We start from the raw sequence: 26379 nt of genomic DNA on the forward strand, positions 1-26379 counted from the left end.
CTTTCCCCTCAAATCCAATTTAATTTTTGGAACCAAACACAGGAACCCATACTTTTCTTTTCCTTTTCTATTCCTTTCTCTTCTTTTCCTTCCGATTCCTTTCTACCAAAGAAAGCCTTAGGGACAGTGGGAGTATAAATCAGGAAAAGAATCATCTTAAGATTTGAGGCAAAGAAAGAATACAAGAGATTAATAACCCAAGTTTCAATGTCATGATACACAAACCCCATGAAGAGAGAGTGCCTGTTGATCTTGATAAAAAGGATTTACATACATCAGAAATCTAGTAACTCACCTTTACATGGCAATGGCATCAGAAAGTATTACATGAAAGTTACAGAAGCCGAATAAATTACAGGCTCGAGTAAACAATAATGTTCGAGAAAAAAAATCAATTATTAGAACTCATCCAAGCTCATGTGGTACTTGCTTTTTTCCTCCTGGTAGTTTTCTTTGCAGGTGCAGAAGTAGCAGGCTCGGCTTCTTCCTCAGATTTACTGTTACTAACAACTGTTTTCTGAGATTCACCTTCTTCCTCGGATTTACTGTTATTAACAGCAACCTCTCTTTGTTGCTTAGGTTTACTTTTAGCTGCAGTTTTTGAGGAGTTAACTTCAGCTCTCAACCTCAAAATTTCACCCTTTGCAGAAGCTAAATCCTCTTCTAGTTTTCTGGCTTTTTTCTGCAAATTCTCTCTTTCATTACCAAGCCTCATAATAACACTCTGTGCATCTTCAATGTTTTCTTGAGCTTCTTGTGCGACTTTCTTTTCCTTTTCAAGAGAATTATTGAGGAAATCTCTCTCTTCTTCAAGACTGGTAATTCTGGAGTTATACACCTCAAGATCTTTAGAAAACATCAATGCTTGTTGATTCATTTCATCAAGTGATTTAGTAGCTTCATTGAGATTGGTTTCAAGGGATTTTTTTGCCTCTTTATCCTTCATTATTTGGTTTTCTAAAGTCTGTACTTCATTGTTTAAAGAAACAACCATCTTCTTTTCTTCTTGCAAATCATTAATTGCAGTTTCAGCTTTTTTATAAACTTCAACCAATTCCTTCTGTAAGCTGTCAGAATTCTGGGATGAAGCTGTCAAATCCTTGGACACAATTTCAAGCTCCCTTTTAGTTCTATTCAGAGCTTCCTTCACCAAACTCAGTTCCCCAGAAAGTGTTTCTGAATGTAAAGTTGCCTCATTTAGCCTTTTCTGAAATGACTCTTTTGCCATTGAAAACTCTGCCTGAACTTTCGAGAGTTCAGAATCCAGCTCTGAAGACAACTTTCTTGACTCTTTTAATTGCATATTCAGATCAAATGCTTCCTCTTTTGATGATTCAAGAGCTTCTTTTGTCATTTGAAGTTCCTGGTTTAAACCTTGCACAGTTTTGTGTTCTAAATCAAGCATTTTCTGTAAGTTGTCTTTATCTTGTGTCAGATCAGATATCAAACCCTGCTTCACACTAGCTTCATTCACAAGCAACTCATACACTTCTTTCAGTTTTTTCAGTTCGCTCTCTCTTTCTTCCAGAAGTTTCCTATCGTCATCTTCCTTTTTCTCAGATGATGATCTCAGATCATCATACTCAGACTCAAGCGTATTGAGCTTCAGTTTCAAATTATCGCGCTCAATTGTCAAAGAATCAACACTGACATTCAAACCATCCAACATCGAATTCTTCTCCTCTAGTTCATTTCTGTACTTCAACAGCTCTTCATTCAAAGTCGTAATCTGTGATTTAAGATCATTAACCTCATCCCTAGTTTGATTATAGGAAGAGTTTAACGTTACTAAATCAGAATCCTTCTGTACAAGGGAAGAGTTCAGATCTTGTATAGTTTCTTCTTTCTCCTTTACTTCTGAACTCAGTAAGTTTACTCTTTCTTGCAAAACTGCAACTGAGTTATCCTTCTCCTTCACTTTCTCTACAAGTGAGTCTTTTTCTTTTCCAGTCTTTTCAAGTTTCACACCCAGATCTTCAATATCGAGTTGCAGTTGCTCAATTTTCTGTTTTTCACCTTGTAGCTCTCGACCTAGACCAGTAACTGTGTTGTTTGCTGATTCTAAACGATTTACCAAAGATAACTTTTCTTCCTTTGCTTTGTTGAGTAGATTATTATGTTCTTCCTGTTGGTTTGATAATTTTGACTCAAAATTCTTCTCCAAGGAAACAATGGCAGCATCCTTTTCCTTCAGTTGGTAGTTGAGCTGCCAGTTTCAATACAGTTCAATGAGAAATAACACACAAAACGAAATAACATATTGCATCAAAACACAAATATTAACATCACATATTGACAGAGTATGAACACCACATTAATCACATACGAAGTATTAATTAACTGTAAACATGTCAAATGCATCTGGATATATGAAACTGAGACTACTAGATCTTGATAGTCTCAAAATATTTGTCAACCTCACATATTGGTATTGAAAGAAGAAATTAGGGAGTTGTACAGAAAAATGTAAAGTTAACATGGGACAACTATTTGGGGACATTCAAAAAATTTAAGTTATGTTGGACTTATTTTGACTGAACTTAAATTTTCTGAACTTATCTTAACTTAACTGGACTTATGTTAACTTATCTAAACTTATTTTATCCGGAAAAAGAACTTTTTTGTCTGAACAAAACTTATTTGTGTGTGAAAATGTGAAAAAACTTATTTTTGCTAAACTTATTTTTTCTGAAATAAGTGAAATAAGTCAAAATAAGTCGAACAGAACAGAGCCTAGTTACTGAGTATAATATACAGGTGCACGCAGACATTATTTAAGAAAGAGGGAAAGGGAAGATTAACCTTGAAGGTAATTTTTTTCTGATCACTAAAGTCAGTAATAACTAATAAGACAAGACATAGGTAATGACTTACAGATGCTATTGTCGCTTCTGATGCTGCCTTGTCCTTTCTAGCCAAAGAATAGAGTGCAGCAAGCACACCTGAACCTAGGAGTCCTATTGCGTTTAATAGAGATATAAAAGGATTCGATGATTGATTTCTTTGACGTATTTGCTGCAAATAAAAAGGTTCCTCAATTTCAGCAGATAGCTAACTTCACCAGGACAGTAAAAAGTTCATTAATTTGACGTATTACATCATAAGACAAAAGATAAGCAAACCTCATTGTCTTGATTTTCTTTTCCGCTTCTTTCTTCACCTTCTGCAACAAAAGAAGAAAACTACATAATGAGAAACCACAATAACCATAAGAATCTTGCTCTTCTGGAAGCGGATTTTTGTGTATGTAAGACTATCAAGATCATTTCAAGCAGCTACTCCAACATTTGAATCAAGATTATAACCATATTTCATTCTAAATAATTCACCGTTTTTCTTTTTGTGACCCAAATTGCCACATTTAAAGAAAATGTTCATTAAACCTTCACACTGCACCTTCAACACACTCCCATTTAAGCAGAATCTAGACGAGAGGGGTTTGGAGATATCCACCTCCACACCAATACGAATGTATTGGCCTCCGTCAACAAACTGTATTTTTATCATTGTGGATCATCGTACCTACAATGCCCATTTCTGATGGAGCCAAAGATTCATTTGTTCTTTTGGCTGTGGGGTGTAATGGACTAAATCAAAATGGCTCTTAAAACTTCTTCGCTTCCTTTCCATGAAGTAGAAGATGGTCGTCCCGTTGTCGTCCCATTATCGCTTTTGGGTCAATTGGAAACAACATCTCTGCAATTGCAGGGGTAAGGTTGCTTGCGTACGTCCGACCCCCCCTTACCCCGTTTCTTGCGAAAGCCTCTGTGAGGCAATGGGGTAATGATAATGATGAATGATAATGAAATGATCATCGTACCTACCTTTCCACCAATTTATTTAGGATATATGTATCAAAAAATTCAATTCAGAGTTGCAGAATATGAATTCAACTCGTAAAATGAAGTTTATGTTCTTCATCCAGAATAGAGTTGGGAGGCCACTTTTTTGATAGTGAGATAAATGTCCTCAATGAGCCAAATTTCTTGAGAAAGAGCAAAATTGTCAACTTCCAATTAATTAATCGAACAATGTAGTATGAATTACTACCGGAAAATAATATAAAAATAAATAAGTAAATGTAGTCTGCAGTAGAACAGCCTAAATCTGTTAGGGATATCTCTTTAAGGCTCTGTTTCAGTCTCAGCCTCTTGATAAGATTAATGTAGCTTAAACAGTTATCAGAGAACTAATTGACTGTTATCAGATAATTTCTCCAGGGACTTCTAAGAATTTTATCTTCCTTAAAAAGATGAAAAGTAGGACAATTCAGATCAGCATCAGCTTCATCTACTCCAATATCTTCATCTAAGACCATATCATCCTCCTTTATTAGAATATCACAGAGAGGATGGTGGAATCATCAATCACCATTGTTGCTTTTTGCAGTTTGACTATAAGACAACTAAATAAGTTATTTATTTGGATGTGAACAGAACACCGCCTGGCATAGATGCTGAAGGGGGAATTGAGTTCGACACCAATGAAGAAGAACTAGTTTTTAGCATTGTTCTTCCTCCATTTAGTATATATCACCAATGAGAAAGCAGTATTTATGCTTTGTCCCTCTCTCACAGTCTCGCCAAAAACGAAAAAGAAAAAAGTAATCATAATAAGAATTCACATTATCGAGCCCTGCACCAACATATCTGCTCACCATTTGCATATGAGATAGCAAATATGGGGTAATAGAAACCTTATTGGGAAAAAGAAAAATGGAGTGTCCAAGAGGTCTTATAGAGACTAAGAACCTTGATGACCTGATCATTCTTAAATCTGTAAATAGGTAGGATAAAGTTATGAAGAAGCAACTAGTTTTCAGCAAAATATGATATCAGAATAATCAGAATGCACCAGGCTTCGAAATGCACAAGTAGCGAATAGAGGCAGCCCAAGGCACCACATTATAACTTTTAGGAAGTTGAGAAACAAGAGGTTAGTCCCAAAATGATTTGGGATCGGCTAACATGAACCATGAACCGTCATAAGGAACCGTCCACGAAACGTGAAGCAAGAAAAGTAAATGATTATGTTAAAGAGAGTAAACAAGCAAATTTGAGAAAGTGAAGGTGAGGGTAATGAGACACGACAAATAAGGAACAAGAAAACAAGGTTGGTTTAAATAAGAAACAAAGATGTTTACATAAAAAAGTTTGCAAAGGAAAAAAAAGAAGAGGGGTTTGAAAATTATTATAAAAAAAAAAAAAATGCCCTACAGCCCCCAGGAAGATGAGGAAACAATGTGCAGGAAGAGTATCTAGGCAACCTAAGGTTATTAAGAAGATGAAAAATGATGTAATAGTTGTAGAAGCACAAGTGGGTAGGGTATACAGTGATTACAGTCCCGTTTTACAATAGCATTGCACCTTCTATTCCAAAATCTCTATAGCAGTGCGAGCAAACAGAATTTCCTCATTTGAGGATGCTACGCCGGGCAATGGAGTTAAGGCAAGCTATAAAACCTTTCTCAAGATGAATCAAAACTTAGGCCCTGGTCTCTTTACCATAATTTTTTTTTATTTGTGAAAGTAAGTTTCAACCAGTATAATCCTATTCAGTCAGTAAAGTTCAATTTGGATCAGTAAAAATTAGTAACTTCATACGGAGTACTACGAAATAAACTGGTGAATCGGGAAAATAAAGTTTTAATAAGTTAAAACCAGTTCAGTAAAAATCAGTTCCAAACAATTTAACCAGTAAAAATAATTTCTGTTGAGTAGAAATCAGGTTAAAAGTCAGGCCGTCACTATATAAGGAAGTGCTGACTCAAATAAAAGACTGATAGAATAAGATTATGACATTAGGACCTGCAATCATGTTGAGGTCACCCTTCTTCTCAAGCACTTTTGTGGACTACAGCTCATAACACCACTGTAAAACAAAATAACACACTTCTCTGGCTCCGTTATTCAAAAATTTCAAATTATGACAATGTATGCCAGTTTGAAACCGATTATATTAAAAGGAAAAGGAAAGCAGGAAATGGAGTTCAGGAACCAGGTTTACAGTTGCAAAGAGTACCGAAAAAAAGGTTTATAGCTGCAGGATTAACACGATAACTAATATATATACCACCTACACAGGTTCATTGATCTCAAATCCAAAACACCATAATTTTCATTGATAAAGGATGGCATCCTATCTAATGTTGAATTATCACCTCAGAAGAAAGTCTTTCTTCTACAAGTAAAGTTCATTAATCCAAAGTTCTAATAGGGGCATGGAGAACAGAAACAATAGAGGATGGTTACAAGCATTTGAAAGGATTGTTCTCTCCCAAATGTAAAACAAATTAACAATAAACTCCCATCAACATTCAACATAATTCTCACTCTCTAATATGCTCTATACATATAGATCTTTCCTGTGACAAACTACCTATCTTATTCTTCAAGCTACTAACAAGTTAATTATATTCCTCTACCTAAAGTGCATCTCCCCTTTATATCTACGCCTAGGAAAGGAAAGCCAAAATGAAGAAAAAACTTTGTAATATAAGCTTACATGAACTACTTAATGTTATTCAGTCACGAGAAAATGGACATCCATTAATCATTTCCTTTCATGTTAAGTTATAGTATCCTTAAAAGGTGTGTACAATCATGACTAAACACGAAAGCATAAGTATTCCCCTCTTGCATCTCCAGTTCTCCATATTATTTACATGAACTAATCTCTGGCAGTTGCACTTTTTACCATAACCGCTTTCCTCTCATTCTGTCCCCCTTCTCCCTTACTTTCCTCTCTTCCATCAGAATGCAAGTTTCTAATGTGCCCTATAATCATTGAAAACGAACGAGCGAGAGAAGGGGGGACAAAACAAAACATAAAAGACAGCATTTTTTTATTTACACTCAAAGACTATTCCACCTCGAAGTATCTTTGCTCGGTTATGAAGACTGTTAGAGCAAGTCACTTGAAAACTTACATATTAGGCCAATTATAGACAAAAGTTCCTTTTAGCATCAAATTAACCTGCTAATCCACTGCCTAATTCTATATCCCACTGTCAAGTTGCCAGGTTACAAATTCTTTCACTACCACCAAATCCCTCTCTTCAACACCATTCAAAGGGACAATCAATCCAATCAAAAGTATATTTATCATGTATGCTGATCCTTCACAAGCATCACATTTCTGCCAATTGATCAGCCACGCATTTACCCGACCCCCCTTTCCCTGTGATTTTGAATAGAATCGAAATGTAGACAAACTATTGTTTCATCTCCGATTTTTGTTGATAGTACAAATCTCACTGGAAATATCCTCAATTTCCTTAAAAGATTCTGGTCTCATTCATGTAATACTAAAACTGATATCATTAAACTACTTTTTACCTCAATAAATCACTGAAAGAATCCAGCTTGACCTATAAACAATAAAAGATAAAAACCAAACAAATGCAACAATAGAACTCCAAAATCAAGTGCATCAAAAAATCAGATTAAAACCCAGAAAAATCACAGCATTTAAAGGCAAATTAATCAACACCCATCTCATCAAACCCACCAATTATCAATTATATCAAATTAATACTAACAAAAAATCAAAATCACTACCCTAAAAATAAAAGATTTACCAGAGGCAAACGCATCATTTTTCCAAGGCAGAAGAGGGAAAACAGAAATTCCCAGAAGCAGCAAAGCTCTCCTTTTGCACGAATCAATGTCTTGTTGAGTCAATCGTTGATTCAAAGAAGCCATTGGAACTCTGCAATTTCTTCCACTCCTCTTTTGACCCTCTGCATTTCGAAGGTAGAGGAAGAGAGGACGAGAAGAGAGAGAAATGGATGAAGAGGAAGAAGGAGGAGGAGATAGAAAAGGGTGAAGAGGAGAGTGTAAAAAGTATGAGCTCCCCATTGTTGGGTGTTAGACAACAATGGCGGATTTTGGATGAATTGACTGATGAATTTTCAGAGGTAAAGAAGAGCTCAGAGTCTGACACCTTGGTTGATTCTCTCTATCTCTATTTTATTTTCTTTCTGTTATCAATTTGTTTGTCACCTGCAAATTTGGAGCCCTAAAAGACCCTTTTGTTTAGCCATCTTTGATCCCTCTATCAGTATTGGCTAAGGCCTAAAATGGACCAAACTCATACGAGCGGTGAAGTCAATTGAACCTGTTTCTGGATCGAGAAATATAATTTTTCATCTTTTAATGGGTCGGGTCTAAAATATAATTTTTCGTCTTTTAATTGGTCCACTCTAAAATGGATTATAAATAGTACTCTTTATCAATTGTTTTGAATTGGACTTAAAGAAAATCTTTACTCCAATATTCTTTGAGAAAAGTCTTTTTTTCCATATTGTTATAGAAAGACATTAAAAATGAAAAAAGGGGGTCTAAAAATGGTTCAATAAGCCGAGTTCCGAGTTCGTGTTTTGGACTGGTTTACGTACCAATTCAAGCACAACCGGTCCGCTCTTCGGGTCTTGCAAATTACCAATCTGCAGTCCGATTTTATACCTATTGTTCCGGGGTTGAAACGATAGTATGAGCGTCCTTGGTGTCTTGAGATCTGGCCTCGTACGGTGCCTGCAAGATGAACTCCGGGCCAAGGGGGGGTCCCCGAGGCGGAGCCTCCGACGCTCAAGTCAGTACAATTGATGTATAAAATGAGGTGTTTAGGGGAGAGAGAGTAAGGTAACTTCTCTAGGGTTAGAGAATGACCCCTTTTTACCTTGCCCCTTGAGGGGTATATATAGTGCCTTGTTGGGCCTTTTGAGGCCTTGTTGGTGGTATTGGGCTTTAGTGGGTTTTATTGGCTTTTGGGTTAAAATGGTAGGCCCATTTTAACACCCCAACAAATGCCCCCCAGACCCAATTCTATTTGAAAAATGGGTTGGGTTTTGATTTTGATCACTTCCAAGGGAAAGTCAATTTCAGCTCGGAATTTCAACCTCGGCTCGGATTGTAACATCGGTTCGAGTTGTAATCTCGGCTCGGATTCTTACCTTCGGTTTTTTACCTTCGGATTTTTACCTTCGGCTCGGTTTTATCCTTCGGATTTTTACCTTCGGCTCGGTTTTATCCTTCGGATTTTTACCTTCGGCTCGGTTTTATCCTTCGGATTTTTACCTTCGGCTCGGTTTTATCCTTCGGATTTTTACCTTCGGATTGGACTGTAACATCGATTCGAGTTGTAATCTCGGAGCGATTTTTAACCTCGCTCTTCAAATCCGGAGATCTGTTTAAGAACGTGCTTCTAAAATCGGCTCGGATTTGTAACATCGGTTCGAGTTGTAATCTCGGAGCGGTTTCTTTACCTCGGCTCGGATTGTAAAGTCGATTCGAGTTGTAATCTCGGAGCGATTTTTAACCTCGCTCTTCAAATCCGGAGATCTGTTTAAGAACGTGCTTCTAAAATCGGCTCGGATTGTAACATCGGTTCGAGTTGTAATCTCGGAGCGGTTTCTTTACTTCGGCTCGGATTGTAACGTCGATTCGAGTTGTAATCTCGGAGCGATTTTTAACCTCGCTCTTCAAATCCGAAGATCTGTTTAAGAACGTGCTTCTAAAATCGGCTCGGATTGTAACATCGGTTCGAGTTGTAATCTCGGAGCGATTTCTTTACTTCGGCTCGGATTGTAACGTCGATTCGAGTTGTAATCTCGGAGCGATTTTTAACCTCGCTCTTCAAATCCGAAGATCTGTTCAAGAACGTGCTTCTAAAATCGGCTCGGATTGTAACATCGGTTCGAGTTGTAATCTCGGAGCGGTTTCTTTACCTCAGTTCGGATTGTAACGTCGATTCGAGTTGTAATCTCGGAGCGATTTTTAACCTCGCTCTTCAAATTCGAAGATCTGTTTAAGAACGTGCTTCTAAAATCGGCTCGGATTGTAACATCGGTTCGAGTTGTAATCTCGGAGCGGTTTCTTTACCTCGGCTCGGATTGTAACGTCGATTCGAGTTGTAATCTCGGAGCGATTTTTAACCCCGCTCTTCAAATCCGAAGATCTGTTCAAGAACGTGCTTCTAAAATCGGCTCGGATTGTAACATCGGTTCGAGTTGTAATCTCGGAGCGGTTTTTTAGTCTTCTTTCAAATCCGTAGACTTGGTCGGAGACTTGCTACACAATTTTGATCTTCAACATTTGATGTATTTATGTTTGTCAAACATGAATTTATAATTCGTTTTGAACATGATGAACAATTTGAGGTGCATGCTCTTGCAAAATGACTTATTGTTAGACAATGTCTGTCAAATTAAGTTTCCAAGAACACTAGCATTTTACCAAATTTATCAAGTCAGGTAAATTATATGTTGACAAAATATAAAATACAAAGCTTAAATAAATAGAAGACTTAGCTTTAAGGTGCACAATGAGCAATTATTGTGCTGCAAAAGACTCCTCGTCCTCTTATTTTATTGGCTGACGATAATGCAAAACACTCCTCTTATTTGAGGTGCACAGGCGCATATTATGCTTAGCTTGTTTTGGTTGGCCCACCAATCGAAATAGAAGACTTCTTCTGCAATCTGCTTGTGCAATGAACTTTGTATTTTATTTGATTGGCCCACCGGATTTGGCCCACCAAAGTCAAGTTCGTGGCCTTTTTTTGAAATTTTTCCAAGCCAAGTGAACTAAAATATTGCAACAACTCCAGGAGATGAGCTAAGGAGCTCGACTCTGAGTTTCGGTTCTGCTCTTCGGCTTAGCCTCGGATCGGTGAAACTCATGGTTGGCCTTAGCTCGATTGTCGACCTCGGGGTGGTTTGGCCATACCTCGGCGCCGAGCTTCGGGAACCATGGCTTGGACCTTCGAATGGGCTGGCCTTGGCGGAGTCGAACCTCAAAAAGTTACAGTTTTCAAAGTTCGGACCTTGAGTCATACTTTGAGAGCCGTGGCTGAACTTCGGGAGTTGCTTCGGGAAGCTGCTACGACCTCGGTACTACGACCTCGGTACTGACTTCGGCATTGAACTCGAATGGGTCGACCTCGGCAGTGATGATTCTATGCTTGACCCATACTTCGGGGGAGCTCTTCTTTGCTAAACTCGCAGGTAGCAGTAGAATGTGGTATGCTTCCGTCACCTCGGGTGCTTAGGAGACTGACCTTGGGAGCTATTCCTATTTGGGAGCCATGGCTGAACTTCGGGAGTTTGGACCGGACCTTGGTCGGCCTTTGGTCAGCTTATCACCATGCTCGGCTCTGGAGTTCGGGAGATGAGCTTCGGCACAGAGCTTCGGCAATGAGCTTCGGTGCCATGCCTTTGCTTGCTTTTGCTTTCCCAATTTACCTTGGCATCGACTTGCTTTTGCTCTTGCTATGCTGAGTTTTGGTATTGAGCTTCAGCTATCTGCTTCGACCTTGTCTTCGGCACTGCTGGGGAAACAAAGCTATGCTCGGCATTGTCTTCGGTACTGAGTTTGGCCTTGGGAGCGCGGGCTCGGACCGTGGCTTCACCTTCAGGCCGCTGAGTGTTTACCTCGGCATGTTGTTTGGACCTCGGGAAGTAGCTGACCTCGTTACCGAGCTTGGCATTGAGCGCTTCGGCATTGAGCTCCGGAGCTGCTACTCTCGGCATTACAATTCTGCATCGAGCTCGGCTATTCTCTGCTCGGAGGTGAGCTTCGGGAGCTTGGCTCGGGAACTTCGGCACTGAGCTAGTGTGCTTGGCATTGCTTTGTTCTCCGGGAGATTATCTATGACATCTCACTGGAGAATAGTAGCATGAATGTGAATCTGACTTCATTGAAGCATTTTATCAAACACCCGGTAGGCGGTTTTTCAAGTGAATTTGATCTGGAATATGACTGGAGGAATTTCCTTTAAAAGGCCCAGACAATCAGTTAAACAATTGATAAGTAAGATTCACCAATTTTCTACCAACTACCAGACCAAATCAGTTATGATGGTGAAGCAAGGGCATAAGATAAAATGAAGGGAACTTAGCTTTTGAGGTCACAAATAAGACTGGAGGAATATGATGCGTATTTCGCAAGGCTCGGTGTTTTGAACCACTTGTGGCTCTCTTCGCTTGGCTGAGTTAGCCTTAGCTTTGACCTCGGTTCAGCCTTGGGGTATCTCTGCTCGACGTCTGCAATTACCTTCGGCTTGAGGCTCGCGGGACATCTTTAATGGAGATGCACCTGGCTTTTCGCTTGTTTTTTTTTTTACTTTGCTGACGTCATTATATCCATGTAAGCATATACCTCAATTTGCTGATGGCTTTTCACTCTAGCATGTAATCCCATTCCCATATAGTAATATTGGAGAAAACTAACATATACTAAATTGCCATATCATTTTGTGACTGAGATGTCGTCAAATAGCTTGCCAACTCGGTTGTTGCCCACTTTGTAATATCGGATATTTGTTGACAAGCAGCAGTTTTTGGTCGGTTATTTCAGATTCCGGCCATTTTTGCGATTGAACACAATAGTATGAAGATGTGGATCTTCATGGGTTGTTGTACTCGATCCCCACAGACGGCGCCAAATTGTTCCGGGGTTGAAACGATAGTATGAGCGTCCTTGGTGTCTTGAGATCTGGCCTCGTACGGTGCCTGCAAGATGAACTCCGGGCCAAGGGGGGGTCCCCGAGGCGGAGCCTCCGACGCTCAAGTCAGTACAATTGATGTATAAAATGAGGTGTTTAGGGGAGAGAGAGTAAGGTAACTTCTCTAGGGTTAGAGAATGACCCCTTTTTACCTTGCCCCTTGAGGGGTATATATAGTGCCTTGTTGGGCCTTTTGAGGCCTTGTTGGTGGTATTGGGCTTTAGTGGGTTTTATTGGCTTTTGGGTTAAAATGGTAGGCCCATTTTAACACCCCAACACCTATGAACAATCCTATCTACAACATTATAGAGTATGAAACAAAGGATAAAGCTAATGAATAAACTAAATTTAAAAAGTTATGACGAACTACTTGCTCTGTTTTTGGGTTCTGGTGTTTTGGCTTTGCAATATTCAAACATCTCATTTTGACTATCTTGGTAACTTATAAAATACAAAGTATGATCTTATGAGATATTGTCTAAGCATTTATTGATGTTCCCAAGTTTCATCCGATTTTATCTTATTGTTATACCATAATTTATTTAATAAAAGAATCAATTTCACGATATTTTAACAATACTCCCTCCGTATTTATTTAAGAGATGCACTTGGTCGGACACGGGTATTAAGAAGAAAAATTGAATGAAATAAAATAATAAAACGAGTGGGGTTGGGTAGATATTTTACTAAGTAAAACAAGTGGGGGTCATGCCATTTTAGGGGGTGGGGGTGGGGTATAGTTATAAAATTATTTGTTTAATAGGGTGGTGGGACATGTGATTTATTAGATAAATTATTTAATTAGATGGTGGGTTTGATAAGTTACTAAAAATGGCAAGTGTATCTCTTAAATCAATACGGCCGGAAAAGACAAGTGTATCCCTTAAATAAATACATATTCCAACTCGAATAAAAATAAGCCACCAAAAAAGCTCACTCCAATCAAACAATGTAGTTTTATCAGATTTAATACATACGAACATGAACAAATTTAAGTAAAACAATTAGGTTTTTATGAAAATCTTATAGAGAAAGGTGGGGAGGGGAGACCAACTAGGTTCCTTTTGTTTTGTTTTCAAAGCAACATGATTACTCCATCTGTTCCTTTAAGTTCTTCCCGGTTGGAATCGTGGGATTAAGAAAACTGGAATCTTGGTTTGTTTGGGTGTATGTGTAATGATTGAGGGTAAGAGTAATGGTTGTGTGTAAGACTCAATAAGAGTAATGATTGTGTGTAAAAGATTGGAATAAGTCAAGGAAAGAGAAAATAATAAAGAAATAAGGTAAAGAGAGAGAAGTGATAACGATGGATGATAAAGGAGGTGAAAGGTGGGTGTATGTGGAATGGAAATGAATTAAATAATAGAGGTTGGGAAATTTAGGCTGGAATTTGGGTAGAATATTTAGGTATTTTGGTAAATAGAAGGGGATATAAAGGTATTTTGGGAGAAAAGTATGTCAAAAAATAGTATAGATTCCAATTGAGAAAACATTTAGTAACGTCCGAAATAGAAACGGGAATAACATTTAGAAACAAAGGGAGTATAATTTTAGATACACCTAACTTTAAGTTTATAAAACAACCTAAATTATAGAAAGTACAACTAAGAGTGCGTTCTATTAACTTGATTTTCACTTATTTTGTATGAATTTATTTTATCTGAACTTATGTGATTTTATCAAAACTTATTTTATCAACCATTATTTTTCCCAAACTGAAATTAATTTAATTTAATTTCCTAAAATAAGTGAAAATGAAGTCAACAAAATAAAAATTGAATATTTTCGTACTTCATATACATTGACTAAACTAGTTTGCATCCACTTGAACGATTAACCATGGCCAATCACTACGACTCTACAAGGCTCAAAATAGCAGGTGGGGCCCCACAGGCGATATAGCTGAAACACAAGTCTGAGATTATCAATCATCGTAATCAACAGAACCAGGATAACGCACCCGGCTCACTTTAGCAACGGGGACACATTCCCTTCTCCACTCCCTCTCTCTCTCCCTAAAATTGTTTCAGATTTATCAGTTTTTTCCAATTTACTCTCAATCTGAAACCCTTAATTGGAAATTCAATCAAAAAGTTCACCAAAATGTTCACTGGGGTTTCCCATTGCCTTGAAATTGGGGCGCTAATCAATGTCAAATTCTTTCAAGAAAGGCATTTTCTGGGTCACAAAGATGCAAATCTTTGAGGTGAGATTCTTTGGATTTCTTTGCGCCTTTTGTTCTATTGAATGAAAAATTCTGGTGGGTAATAATTGAATTTTCGAGATTTTTTTGAAGGTTCTTGTTGTTTGTTGTAGATTTCCTTGATTTTTGGATAATGGGTTTTGGATTGCATGTACAATTCACTTCGATTCTGGGCAGATTTGATTACTTTAGTTAGGAATTTAGTCCTTTTTTGGAAAAAAATTTGTGGTCATTTGGAAATTTGGTGAAGAAATCCAGTTAGTTGCAACAAAAGCAGGTCTGATAATTGTGAAATTTAATTTGGGGGTGATCTTGTTGTGGATGGAAAATTGGAAATGCAATCCCATTAACATAGTTTGAGGGTAACTTTTGATTTTCTTGCTTTAATTGAGAATGGATGACGAGGAGAACAATTCGAGGTATATTCCGAAAGCATATGACCTGAATAATCAACAAGAGTATGGTTCCTCACTCCACCCTAAAGTTTCTGGTTATGATGCTACATATCCTGGTAATGAGGAGGAAGATTTAGAAGATGAAGAATTGGGAGAAGAGGAAGTAGAAACTAATGGTGTTAGAATGTTAGGCAAAGATATCTATGGTGATGAAGAAGAGGATGAGGATGATTCTGATGATGATGAGGAGGAGGAAGAGGACAATGATGAACATGATGATGGTAAAAGTTTTAATGTGAAGGTGGAAGATAATGGCAACGAAAGGCCACAAAAGAAGCGGAAGTTAAGAACCCTAGTATCGAATTATGAATTTGCTCCACGTTTGCCTACGCCTACCCCTACCCCTACCCTTACCCCTAACCCTAACCCTAACCCTACACCTACTGTTCGGAAAGCTGTAAGTGGACAGAATTCAGTGGGAGAGTGGACTGAGAGGGAGACATTCGCCTTGTTGGATGCATGGGGAGAGCGGTTTCTTAGACTAGGAAGGAAGAGTCTTCGTTCAGAGGAATGGAAAGAAGTTGCAGAAAAGGTTTCACAGGAAACAGATATTGAAAGAACGAATGCTCAGTGTAGAAATCGATTGGATACTTTAAAGAAGAAGTACAAGAAAGAGAACACAAGGTTGACAGCAGGTGCTAGTGGTGGTGGTGGTGGTGGTGGTAGCAAGTGGGTTTTCTACAGAAGGATGGATATGTTGATGTCTTCTCCACCAAAACAGCAAACTAGAACTGGACTTTCATGTGGAATTGATTCAGGGGAGTATGTGTTTATGAACCCTAATGTTTACTTGAATCATGCAAATGGATTAGATGAGATGAGAGATAGTCCGGGAAATTCAGATTCGGATGATTCAGGTGGATTTCCGCCAAAGGGAAGCAAGAACAATAATAAAGGCAGAAGGGTTTTTGATGGTTCTTCTGTCAAATTGCTAGCTGATTCAATTGAGAAATTCAGCGAAATATATGAGAAGATTGAAAGTAATAAGAGAAAGCAGATGACGGAGTTGGAAAACATGAGGATGGATTTTCAAAGGCAACTTGAAACACAAAGGAGGGAAATTTTGGAGAGAGCTCAAGCTGAGATTGCAAAGATAAGACAAGGTGATGATAATGATAATGATAATGATGATGATAATGAAAATGATCTCTCTGCTGAAAATCTCAGTGGATGAATGAGAATTACCTTAAGATGGTTGTGTTTAGTATTAATACAGTTGTAACTCATAAATAATGTCATGATGGTTCGCGTATTGTCATGTTTGTGGCCATTTTATGGGAAGTTTGGATTGGTAGAACCTGCAAACTCCAATGTCAAGGTGTTTTCTAAATGCTCAAAATGTACAAAGTTCCATTAATAATGACTCACTTTTGAGTAATTATTTTTGTTTAGAAAGGTTGCCTAGTGAAGATGTGGTCCGTGCAGCTGATTAATGTCCTAAGTACAGCTGATTATGTCCTAATTACAGACTCGGCCCTCCTTTGTGCTGCTTTGAAGAACTGGTACACTTTTCCGCCTGAGTTAGCTTCTATAGTCACTGATATTAAGGCCTTTTAGTAGACTGTTTACTGTTTGTAGCTTTTGTAATGTAAGTAGGAATTCTGTTTTGCCTGCTCATCAGTTGACTGATGTAATTCGTATTCGTTTGTTTGTAATCGTTTGTCAAAAAAAAAAAAAAAGATCGTAAATAATGTAGGTCATTGATTGTTTGCTAAAATGTAGTACCATATTCTGTTGTTACTTGTCAATTTTATCTTTAGATTGGAAGGAAGTTCTGTAATAGTGGTTAGCATAATAGCATGGACAGGTTTTGTTTTGACAGATTCAGGTTCTTATTTGACAGTTTATCAAAGTTTCTGGAAATCAATGGAATGTTATGATTATAATGGTTGTTAAGGTCTTTTGCACCTGAAATTCGCAGTTACAGATTTGCTGAGAAACCAGAGTTTTCTGATTTGTTTCATAAGCGTAAATAAATGTATCTGTAATTCTGTATTACTGGTTTACCAGCATACAGAGATAAATTGTCATTTTGCAGAAAAGAAACTAAATGTTTTGTGAGTTCGTAGTTAACAAGATTGCTCACATAACAACTTCGGCTTTCACAATTATGCCCTTAAAACATGTTTAGTAATGGTAGAAGTGGAACAACAGGGAGAGTATTTTATAGAATGTTAATGTCTAACAATTAGACATTTAACCTCAGTATTTTCTGCAAAGCAGTGGCGGATCTTGGCCGAAAAATTATGGGGGCACGGTTTGAAACTTTAACATCTTATTGAATACAAAAGCATTCAATAAGCATGTCGCCTACATTTTATATATACTTTTAGCTTGTATAATTAATAATTTTTAAAAACTTAGCAGGGCCTGGTGGAAGATCCACCCTATGTTGCAAAGTGTACGGAACAGTTGATAAGTAAAAAAAAACAAAACTAAATTTAGGAATTGTTACATGAGGTTATCAGTGCATTCTGTTCACCCGATTTTCACCTTTTTTTTTATGAACTTATTAGCACTTATCAAAACTTATTTTAATTATAAATTGTATTTAACCAACCCTCGTTTTTTCCGAAATAAGTGAAAATAAGTTGAACAGAACATAGCCTAAATAGTTATTAGAGTCAACCAGTATCATCGAAAGAGTGAATGAAGGTGACTGCTTAGGAATGCTAACTACAACTCTACAAGTACATTATTAGAGTCAAGAACATTGTAATATTCTAATCAATAACAGTAATTGCCCAATATTTCTAAGCATTCAGGAAGAAAAAAAGTGCAAATGCTTTTCTTTTCTTTCCTCTTACTTCTGCATATATGTTGTCAATACAACTCTTCATGATACAAAAGAAGAAGTTAATACAGGTGATGATTTCCAGCAATAGCATGCCATGTTCAGAGTCTTTGTACTTCATCTATTTCCCCTCTTTTCTTCCAGTATAACATCAGCTATTTAATGGGGAAGATGAAAACATCTTTGGTAACCAAACCAACATTGTAAACAGTGCCAAAAAAGCTGCTCCAATGCCTCTGTTTGAAGTCAGGGGTATGAATTTTTATGTTCAGGCTAGTTACAAGAGGTGTTCTGATTTCATACTCCAACCATTGCAATCTGCAATCTTCCCAGAAACAGGATCCGGTTTGGGTAGTAGGAGTTCTTGTACATTTTTATTGCACACAGGTAAACAATTCAAGTTCTTCATAATGCTTATTTTAACATCTGTTGAGGAAAATTCTCAATCCACCATCACAACCTCATAGAGCTGTCAGATGTGTGTTCGACTTTTATCATCGGATCACGTGCATCCATCATTGCTGCAACAGAGAATAAGTTCTCTACCTTGCATATTCTTGATCGAAGCATGCTGTGAACTATGTTCATTGTGAGGAAGACATCTGCTAACCAAAAATATCTGCAACATAAAAATGGTGCTCAATTATCTAGGCAATACTCCCTCCGACCCAAGATTATAGTCTTGTTTGACTAAAAAAACGAGTTTTAAGAAAAGTGGAATATATTGTAAAGGAAAGTGTAAAAAGTGGAACATAGTGTATGTGAAAGTGGGAAAGTGGAATATAGTTCATTGGAAAGTGAGAAAAGTAATGTCCAAATAAGGAAACAGAACTATAAATTTGGGACGCCCGAAATAGAAAACAGGACTATAATTTTGGGAGGGAGGGAGTATTATATAATCTGAATACAGCAAGTTCTATAAATAGAGGATGCACATCTTCATAGAGAAGAAGATAAATAGACAAGGCACTTGACATAAATGATGATTACAACCCATTTAAGGATTTTGACTATTTGGAATCAACCTCTTGTGTCCAATTTTGTCTGTATGAGAATCAGATATAGCTTGTTTACCCGAACTTAAGTTTATCAATGTAGGACTGTACTTTTGAGAAATACTCCCTCCGCACCATAGTTAACTTCCCACTTGTAATTCTAGGGTCAAAGCTCATCAACTATAAGTATAACCATATGTTGTTTGTTATATAATATCAACTTTAACCATGACTATTACACACTATCAAGTTGTATCTTGTTAGATTTTGTTTGTATATAGCTTTAAGTTGAGTAACTTTAATGATAGAAAAAAATGGACAAAGTTTGTTCTTGAAGACCGTATAAAAGAGAGTGCGGAGATAAATTTGGAACGAGCAGAGTACTTAAAACTCCAATTACACACTAATGATGTCAATTTTGAAGAAACTAACCATGAAAGGACACGATTAACCAATGAGAAGTAGCCAAACTGGTGATGGCAGGGTCTGCAGCAATCTAGTCCCAATATGGACTGATTACAAACTGGCACTAAAAATTAAGAGGTGCTGCTTCAGTTGCATGATTCCGCTTGTTGTTTTGGATAACAGAAGCCTTGTTTTACAGGAAAACAAACACTAGGAAACACAAGTAAATAAGCAGAGGATCAGAAAAGGCATGATAGTCAAATCCAGAAAGAAATTTGAATGCTTAATTGTCAAATTAACTCGTGATATTACAGCCTCACTTCTCTATAAAAACTCAATGGCTAGTCAGACTAGTTTGAAACACAAATTCTTATTTACAAGTGGTGTATAATAAATAGTAAAAGTTAACTCAAAATTCTTAAAAGTACCCTTATACAAGTAAAAGTTATCAATTCTCAAGTGATAAAATTTCTCATTCTAATAAAAAAGAATCTTCAAATCACTAATAATTTATAAAATAAATCATTTAACCCTTTAAGATGTTTATCTATCAAATTTTTTTCTTATAGTATTACAAAAAATGGGTAAAAGTTATCCTGATATACAATAAATTTATTACACACCCTGTGTGTGCAAGACCTTTTGAATTTGAAAACAGAAGAAGCAATTGCCTCTCAGGGCAAGCAAAGAAAGAGCGAATCCAAAAAATGAAAAAACATCCACAGAAATCAAGCAGACGTTGACTTATCCAAACACTGGTACAGTTAGAATCTAATCCTCCACTACCCTTGAAATTTTAACAAGTGAATAATCATTGAAGTCAACAAAAACAAGAAAGCAAGCAGTACCTGACTACTGTGAAAACGTTGGTGGTATAGGGTCATCATCGACCTTTCCCACTGCCTCAAGAAGTGATGAATAGGTAATTTGATCATACTTAAAACCGTTACTACTCATCTCTTTCATCAACTTCACAGACTCCTCAAACATACCAGCACGACTAAGACAGCTAAGCATAGTATTATAGGAAACAGCATCTGGCTTGATGGATAAATCCTTCATCTTTTCGAACATTTCCATCGCTTGTTTTGGACCACCTGTTCGAGCCAAACCATTTAATATTATATTTTGCGAATTTATATCTGGTGCACAGCCATTTTCTTCCATAGTCCGAAGCAGCATTTGTGCCTCATTAATCATCCCAGCCCTCGCCAACGCAGACATGAGAGCGTTATACGCATAAACATTTGGACTACAACCAAGTTTCTTCATCTCATTGAACAAATCTACAGCTTCATCAAGACAGCCACTTTTACCAAACTGTTTAATCATTACTGCATAAACTCTAGCACTTGAGGTGCCAGAAGTTTCTTTCAACTCCTGGAACAGCTCCTTTGCAGCATCATATCGTTTCGCTTTCCCGAGGCTATTTATCAAACTGCAATATGCTGCGGGGCAAGGAGGGAAACCGTGCTCATCCATTTCTTCGAGAAGCATCAAAGCCTTCTCAACTCTGTTCTTCTTGCAAAAGCCATCAATCATAATGGAGTAAGTGTAAGAACTAGGAGCAATACCAATGGCCTTCATTTTCTCAAACAATGCAGAGGCCTGAGCTGCTGGTGCATTTGCTTCGAATAAACATTTAATTACTGTATTATATGTCACCACAGTTGGGATACACTGCAAAGATTTCATGTCTTCAAACACCTTAAGAGCCTCAGATAAAAGACCAGACTTGCCTAAAACATTTATTAAGTTGTTAATTAAGACAACATCTGGCTTGCATCCTTCTTTTAGCATACTCAAAAAAGTGTCATAAGCCTCATCAACCCGACCAAGTTTACCAAGTCCCTTAATCAATTCAGTGTAAGTGTATACAGTTAAAGAACAGCCCTTATCTTTCATTTCTTTAACCAGATCCAACGCCTTATCAGCCTTAGCCAGCTTGAAATAAATGGCCAATACTGTTGTATAGATCTTTGCGTTGGGAACTAACCCATTCTCCTTCATCTCATCAAACAACCTCACAGCAGAATCATCACGGCCCAGTTTTCCAAATGCTTGTATCAAAGCACCGTATGTTACTGTATCAGGGAAGCAGCTATCGTCGTTACACATCTCATTATAAAGTTCATGCACCTTTTCGTAATGGCCTCCTTGCATCAGCATCAAGATGAGGGAGTTGTAAGTGTTTGATGTTGGTTTACACTTGTATCTTTTAATATGATAGAAGATTGAAATTGCTTTACTCAGCATCTTAGCATGGCCTAGAACTCTCAGAACTTCAGAAAATTCAGATGGGCTAAAGTGACATGAGCTTCGAACAAAGTCCTGGATTGTCTTCCACAGTTCACCAGCTGATCCAGCTTCAAGCAAACAATGGATCAGAGACATATAACTTGTAGTGTCATGCTCAAAATTTCTCCTTTTCCCAGCCCACTTAAAGAACTGAATCTTGACATTTATATCAACGTCTATTTTAAGAACTTCGCATACCAACCTATGATCCACCTTTAGCTTAAGTACTTCCAAAGCCTTTTCAGCATCAGGACCCCACTTGAATATTTTCAAAATCCTGATAAATCGTTCATCTAACATTCGAGCAGAACTCTTTCGACTCGGTAAAGAGATACGGGAGTCAGATCCTGGATTCGGTACAAGAAACATTTTGACAATCTCATTATCTGCAGTGTGACAAAAGACATACAGAAGTGAAGGTACATTCCTCTGTTATATACAGTAAAGGAAAAATGACTAATAGAAGATAGCAGGCAAGACCCAAAACCCAGATCATTACACTTCATAAGACACTCGGCCATTAAAAAGACTGGACATCAGAACCGATGTTCCATTCAAGCTATCAACCTGATACTATGTGAATCAGAGTTGTCTAAGACTGCACTAAGTTCATGCACAGAATAAAATGCCTAGGCGGTCAACTCGGCTCTTTTTTCAAGAGTTTGTTTGAAACCATTTGGGTGGGAGGGGGGGGGGGGGGGGGGGAATGAGTTGAATGAAAATATCCTCTTACCCTATTGGTTTCAGTCCTAAAATTTAGGAGGAAAAGAAGGAAAATAACGGATAAGGTTGGTTCTTTTATAATAGTGATATGCGGATCCAAAATTAGGAGACATCATGAATTCAGTTCACTTCTTGCAATGTCTTTTGTCAAACTGAATTCCTGTGAATCCCACTTATAAAACCAAAAGACAAAAATCCTACTTACTTCCCTTTCTTTTCTCTTCCCATCAAACCAAACAAGAAATTCGAAAAGAAAATGACTTTCATTTTGGAATGAAGACCCAGAGTACACATATTGGAACATTCAACATGACATAAACGCAGCGACAACAAATATAGGATTGGTGCATACAATCTACCTGTTTGCTTAATTCTTTGGCATAAACTAGGAAAAGTTGATATTCCTCGCCTTCCGGCAGCCACTCCAAACATCATTTCCCCACGTTAAGCCCCCTGCAAACAATAAACATACCTCATCAAATTAGAAAAACCTACACCAAAAAAGAATGTCCTTCCCATTTTATACCACAAGTATTCGAATAATCGTATTCGTATAAACATATATTGATATGCTATCATAATTTAAGGATTACAAAATAGTTGACACTACTTCAGATTTTCAATTCTAGCTTCATTGCTAAACATTTGATGGGAAATGTTAGTATAATGTACATACATTGGCAAATCCATTTCTTCTAATCTCCAAAGCATTTATCCCATTTCAGCTTAATGTTGATGCTATTATTGTAGTTACTTACTCTCCACCTCTATTTCTGCTCCAATTCTTCTGAACTAATCCTGCCACCCATCGTCCCACTTAACATGCTCCTCCCATATTTTCTCTCTACTCAAAAAATCCCTAAAATTTGATTAAACAATACCCCAAAACCCTGAAATTTGATTAAATTCAGAAGAAAAAAAACCCAAATCCCCAGAACTCTCAAAATGATTGAGAATAACCAAATTCCATTGAATCACACCAACTTAACAGAAATAAATCAAATTACTCATTAAAAAAAATGAAATTAGAGTAGAGAAAAAACCTTTTCAAATACTGAGAAAGAGCACTCAAAGACTGCATTTCCCATGAACCCTAAAAGTTTCCATCAAAATACACCTCCTTGATCAATCAATTGGAAAAATACACTTAAAATCGTAAAATGTTGATTGCTACCTAAGATCAATTGGGATTTTTGTTTCCCCTTAGTCAGGCATCTAACTCGATGGCTGCCTGGCTGGTCATAGTTGGGTTAGAAAATAAGTGGAGTGATGACTAGCTGGCTGGAGGCTGCTCCGCTGACACCGCCGTTGACGGTGGTTGTTCTTTGGTGGCGATGGAGTGTTGGCGTTAACGGAGTTCGTGGCAGTGGTGGACTGGTAGGGGCGTAGGAAAGTGATTTTCGTTGGGTGACTGCAGAAGGAAGAAATATGGGTTCTAGGTGGGTGTTAGTTCAGTAGGAACACTTGACAAGAGGGGGTGAATTGTTTCTTGGGAACTTGAGTAAGTTTCTTGCGGAATTTAAACAATAAAGATACTGAGAACAATGAGCGAAGAAAGATATAAAACAGAGGAACCTTCTTGACCCTAATCAAGAAAAACCTCACTACTCTTTTGTATTAATGCAATAACTCTATTATAAATACACTCTTTAACTCGAGTTCCTCTCGAACACAAGTTCCCCACATCAATCCCCTTCGAATACTGTGCTACTCTTTCTCTCTCTGACTTAACTCTAAGTCGCTCCTTTTCTCTTTGACTTAACTCTAAGTCACTGTTTCTCTCTTTGACTAAACTCTTAGTCGCTCTTTCTCTCTTTGACTTAACTCTAAGTCACTCAAGGATCACTCAATCCTTAAACCCAAAATACAATATGATAGATAGATTCTAGTACGTAATAAAGCTTATAATAATAAGGAACTCAAGGAACACTCTATTTTGCCAACTGATTCTTTTAAAACGTTTAAGCTCTTTAAGATAGATTTTGTAGAAATCAGTTGTGTTTTGAAAAGCCAAAACTCTTCCCCTTTTATAGAAGAGTTTTGCCTAAGGTTGGATACCCATGTTCTCCTCAACTACCCACTAACTGTTACTGCTCAGTAACATGGGCATAGTTGGGGAGAAACAGGGAGACCAAATCAAAACACTACTTGCACGTTTAAACAGAAATACGTGGGAGAGTTTTAAGGATCATGGAAAATCTTTTGCTTGAGAAACAAGGAGAATGAAAACAGAATCCTATGTTTACATTTATTAATTAAATTCATTTTATTTATTAACAAAGATTTCCAACTTAAAACTCTTTTATAATTACAGTTAATATATTTCAATTTAAAACGTACCAAAATACTTAGGTTCCTTTTGTTCCAAATTACGTATAAACAATATTAAATACTTACATAAATCCTAAACATAAACTCATATGTTGTAGTCTTCATGTTGCACCTTTAGAAGTTTCACTCGAAAACTTCCCAATTTGTTCCTTCTCTGGAACATCGAGGATCCACATAATATATGAGGATCTCGCCTTAGGAACTCGCCTAAGGATCTCGCCTTTGTAAACTTGCTTAATGATTATATCTTCAATGTAGTGTCTGACATGGATCAATTACTTGCTTATATTCCACGTTGCTTAGTTTATCCAACTCAGGATCTCCTTAACTTAGCATTATCCCTCTAAGGATCTCGGAACCTATTATGCAACATAACTTAACCAATTGTCAGGAGTTTGCTTTGTCATCATCAAAACTTTAGGGTCAACAATATTCCCCCTTTTTGGTGATGACAACAAAAGCAAACTTTCACTAAATGTAACAATAATCAATTAGCATAAATATAAAGCAATAAATTAAATAAAGTATTTTTATAATAATTAATCAAAACTTCCTAAATGAAATTAAGGAAAATTGAAATTAATTTTTAATAAGCGAAAATAAAATTAAAAACGAGAAATAAAATTTTATAAACTTAAATCGAGAAGAGAGTAGTGAGACGGACTCAAGTGATCAATTTAAGTTAAGTTTGCATTCATTTCCCCTGTTGGCATTAACAAAAAGTAGAAAAATACAGTACTAATATATACCGATTATAGCGCCCTCCGATCAACGGTTGGCAAACTAAGTTAGCCTCAAAGTTAAGTTCCAACGTACTCAATTCGAATATAAAACATAATAATTAACAAGCCAAGTTTTTAGAGATACGATCTTTTAGGAGTTCCACAGAAATAAAAGAATAAAAATCGTATGTTTCCCAACAGAGGGTGACAAACCAAAAAAATATAAAAAATAAAATAAAAAGTTCCAAAAAAAAATCAAAAGCATAATGTAACACAGCTAGGATCAGGGAGGATGGTTTTGGTATGTAGCAAGTGTAGGTTGGTCCTTTCACAACTTCATATCGATCCACATCCTTTCTCAATTTCTACTGCTTCTTTTAATTCTTCCACTTTCTCATCAATATCCTCATTATCAAAAGATGTATCAACAAACAACAGAGGACTGTTCACCTTAGGAACTACGTTGTAACCCTTTCATATTTTTTTTTTCTTTTTTTGTTGTTGTTAAACAACGTCTTCCCCTTAATACATACATCATAACCCATTCAACGAGTTCTAGTATTTCAACAAATTCCTCAATATTTTTCACACCAAGTCTATAAACTGCAGACCCCTTCACCAATTTGCATCCTCAACGAAGGAACACGGTTTGGTGTAAATTCCCCCTGAGAACGAACATCCCCATTCCCCTACCGGTTTGAGGACCCCCCACAACCACCGCTGCCTTTTCGCGGGTCGGTGAGGCACCTCGGCGTTTGGATCGTTGCTGGAGGAGGGGTTGACATTGGAGGGTGGTTTAGGGACGATGGTCGGCGCGGCTAGGTGGGTGTCGGACACAGCCGGGTTTGGGTCATCAGCCGCCACCAGCGAAGGGACGTGGGTGACCGACGCTGGTGGCTCGCGTTTCTTTGAGGGATGGGTCAGTTTCGCTGGCAACGCGACAGTGGGC

The 26379-nt window shown here is 37.4% G+C and overlaps 3 protein-coding genes across 6 annotated transcripts; 1 reads left to right on the forward strand and 2 right to left on the reverse strand.

The window, feature by feature from the left end:
- Positions 1-162: 162 nt before the first annotated feature.
- On the reverse strand, positions 163-8051 carry LOC110787769 (MAR-binding filament-like protein 1-1). The gene is made up of 4 exons (XM_021992413.2): positions 7580-8051; positions 3123-3163; positions 2875-3015; positions 163-2206 (listed from the first exon to the last, which is right to left on the reverse strand). The coding sequence occupies exons 1-4, from the start codon at positions 7857-7859 to the stop codon at positions 416-418; spliced, it is 2253 nt and encodes a 750-aa protein (XP_021848105.1). The 5' UTR covers positions 7860-8051; the 3' UTR covers positions 163-415.
- Positions 8052-14424: 6373 nt separating this feature from the next.
- LOC110787768 (trihelix transcription factor ENAP1-like) lies at positions 14425-16902 on the forward strand. Its single transcript, XM_056842864.1, has one exon. The coding sequence runs from the start codon at positions 15101-15103 to the stop codon at positions 16334-16336; it is 1236 nt and encodes a 411-aa protein (XP_056698842.1). The 5' UTR covers positions 14425-15100; the 3' UTR covers positions 16337-16902.
- An 897-nt stretch (positions 16903-17799) lies between these two features.
- Positions 17800-23832, reverse strand: LOC110787767 (pentatricopeptide repeat-containing protein At3g16010). Of its 4 annotated transcripts, none has more exons than XM_056842866.1 (6): positions 23552-23832; positions 23421-23470; positions 22737-22830; positions 20205-22040; positions 19384-19566; positions 17800-18558 (listed from the first exon to the last, which is right to left on the reverse strand). In XM_056842866.1, the coding sequence occupies exons 3-4, from the start codon at positions 22810-22812 to the stop codon at positions 20209-20211; spliced, it is 1908 nt and encodes a 635-aa protein (XP_056698844.1). In that variant the 5' UTR covers positions 22813-22830; positions 23421-23470; positions 23552-23832; the 3' UTR covers positions 17800-18558; positions 19384-19566; positions 20205-20208. The 4 variants fall into 4 exon arrangements, with proteins under 4 accessions (XP_056698844.1, XP_056698843.1, XP_021848102.1 ...); XM_056842865.1 differs by having other exon boundaries at positions 17800-18575; XM_021992410.2 differs by lacking the exon at positions 23421-23470 and having other exon boundaries at positions 17800-18575.
- Between the last annotated feature and the right edge of the window lie 2547 nt (positions 23833-26379).

Source organism: Spinacia oleracea, chromosome 4, assembly GCF_020520425.1.
Source record: "Spinacia oleracea cultivar Varoflay chromosome 4, BTI_SOV_V1, whole genome shotgun sequence".
NCBI classification, from domain to species: domain Eukaryota; kingdom Viridiplantae; phylum Streptophyta; class Magnoliopsida; order Caryophyllales; family Amaranthaceae; genus Spinacia; species Spinacia oleracea.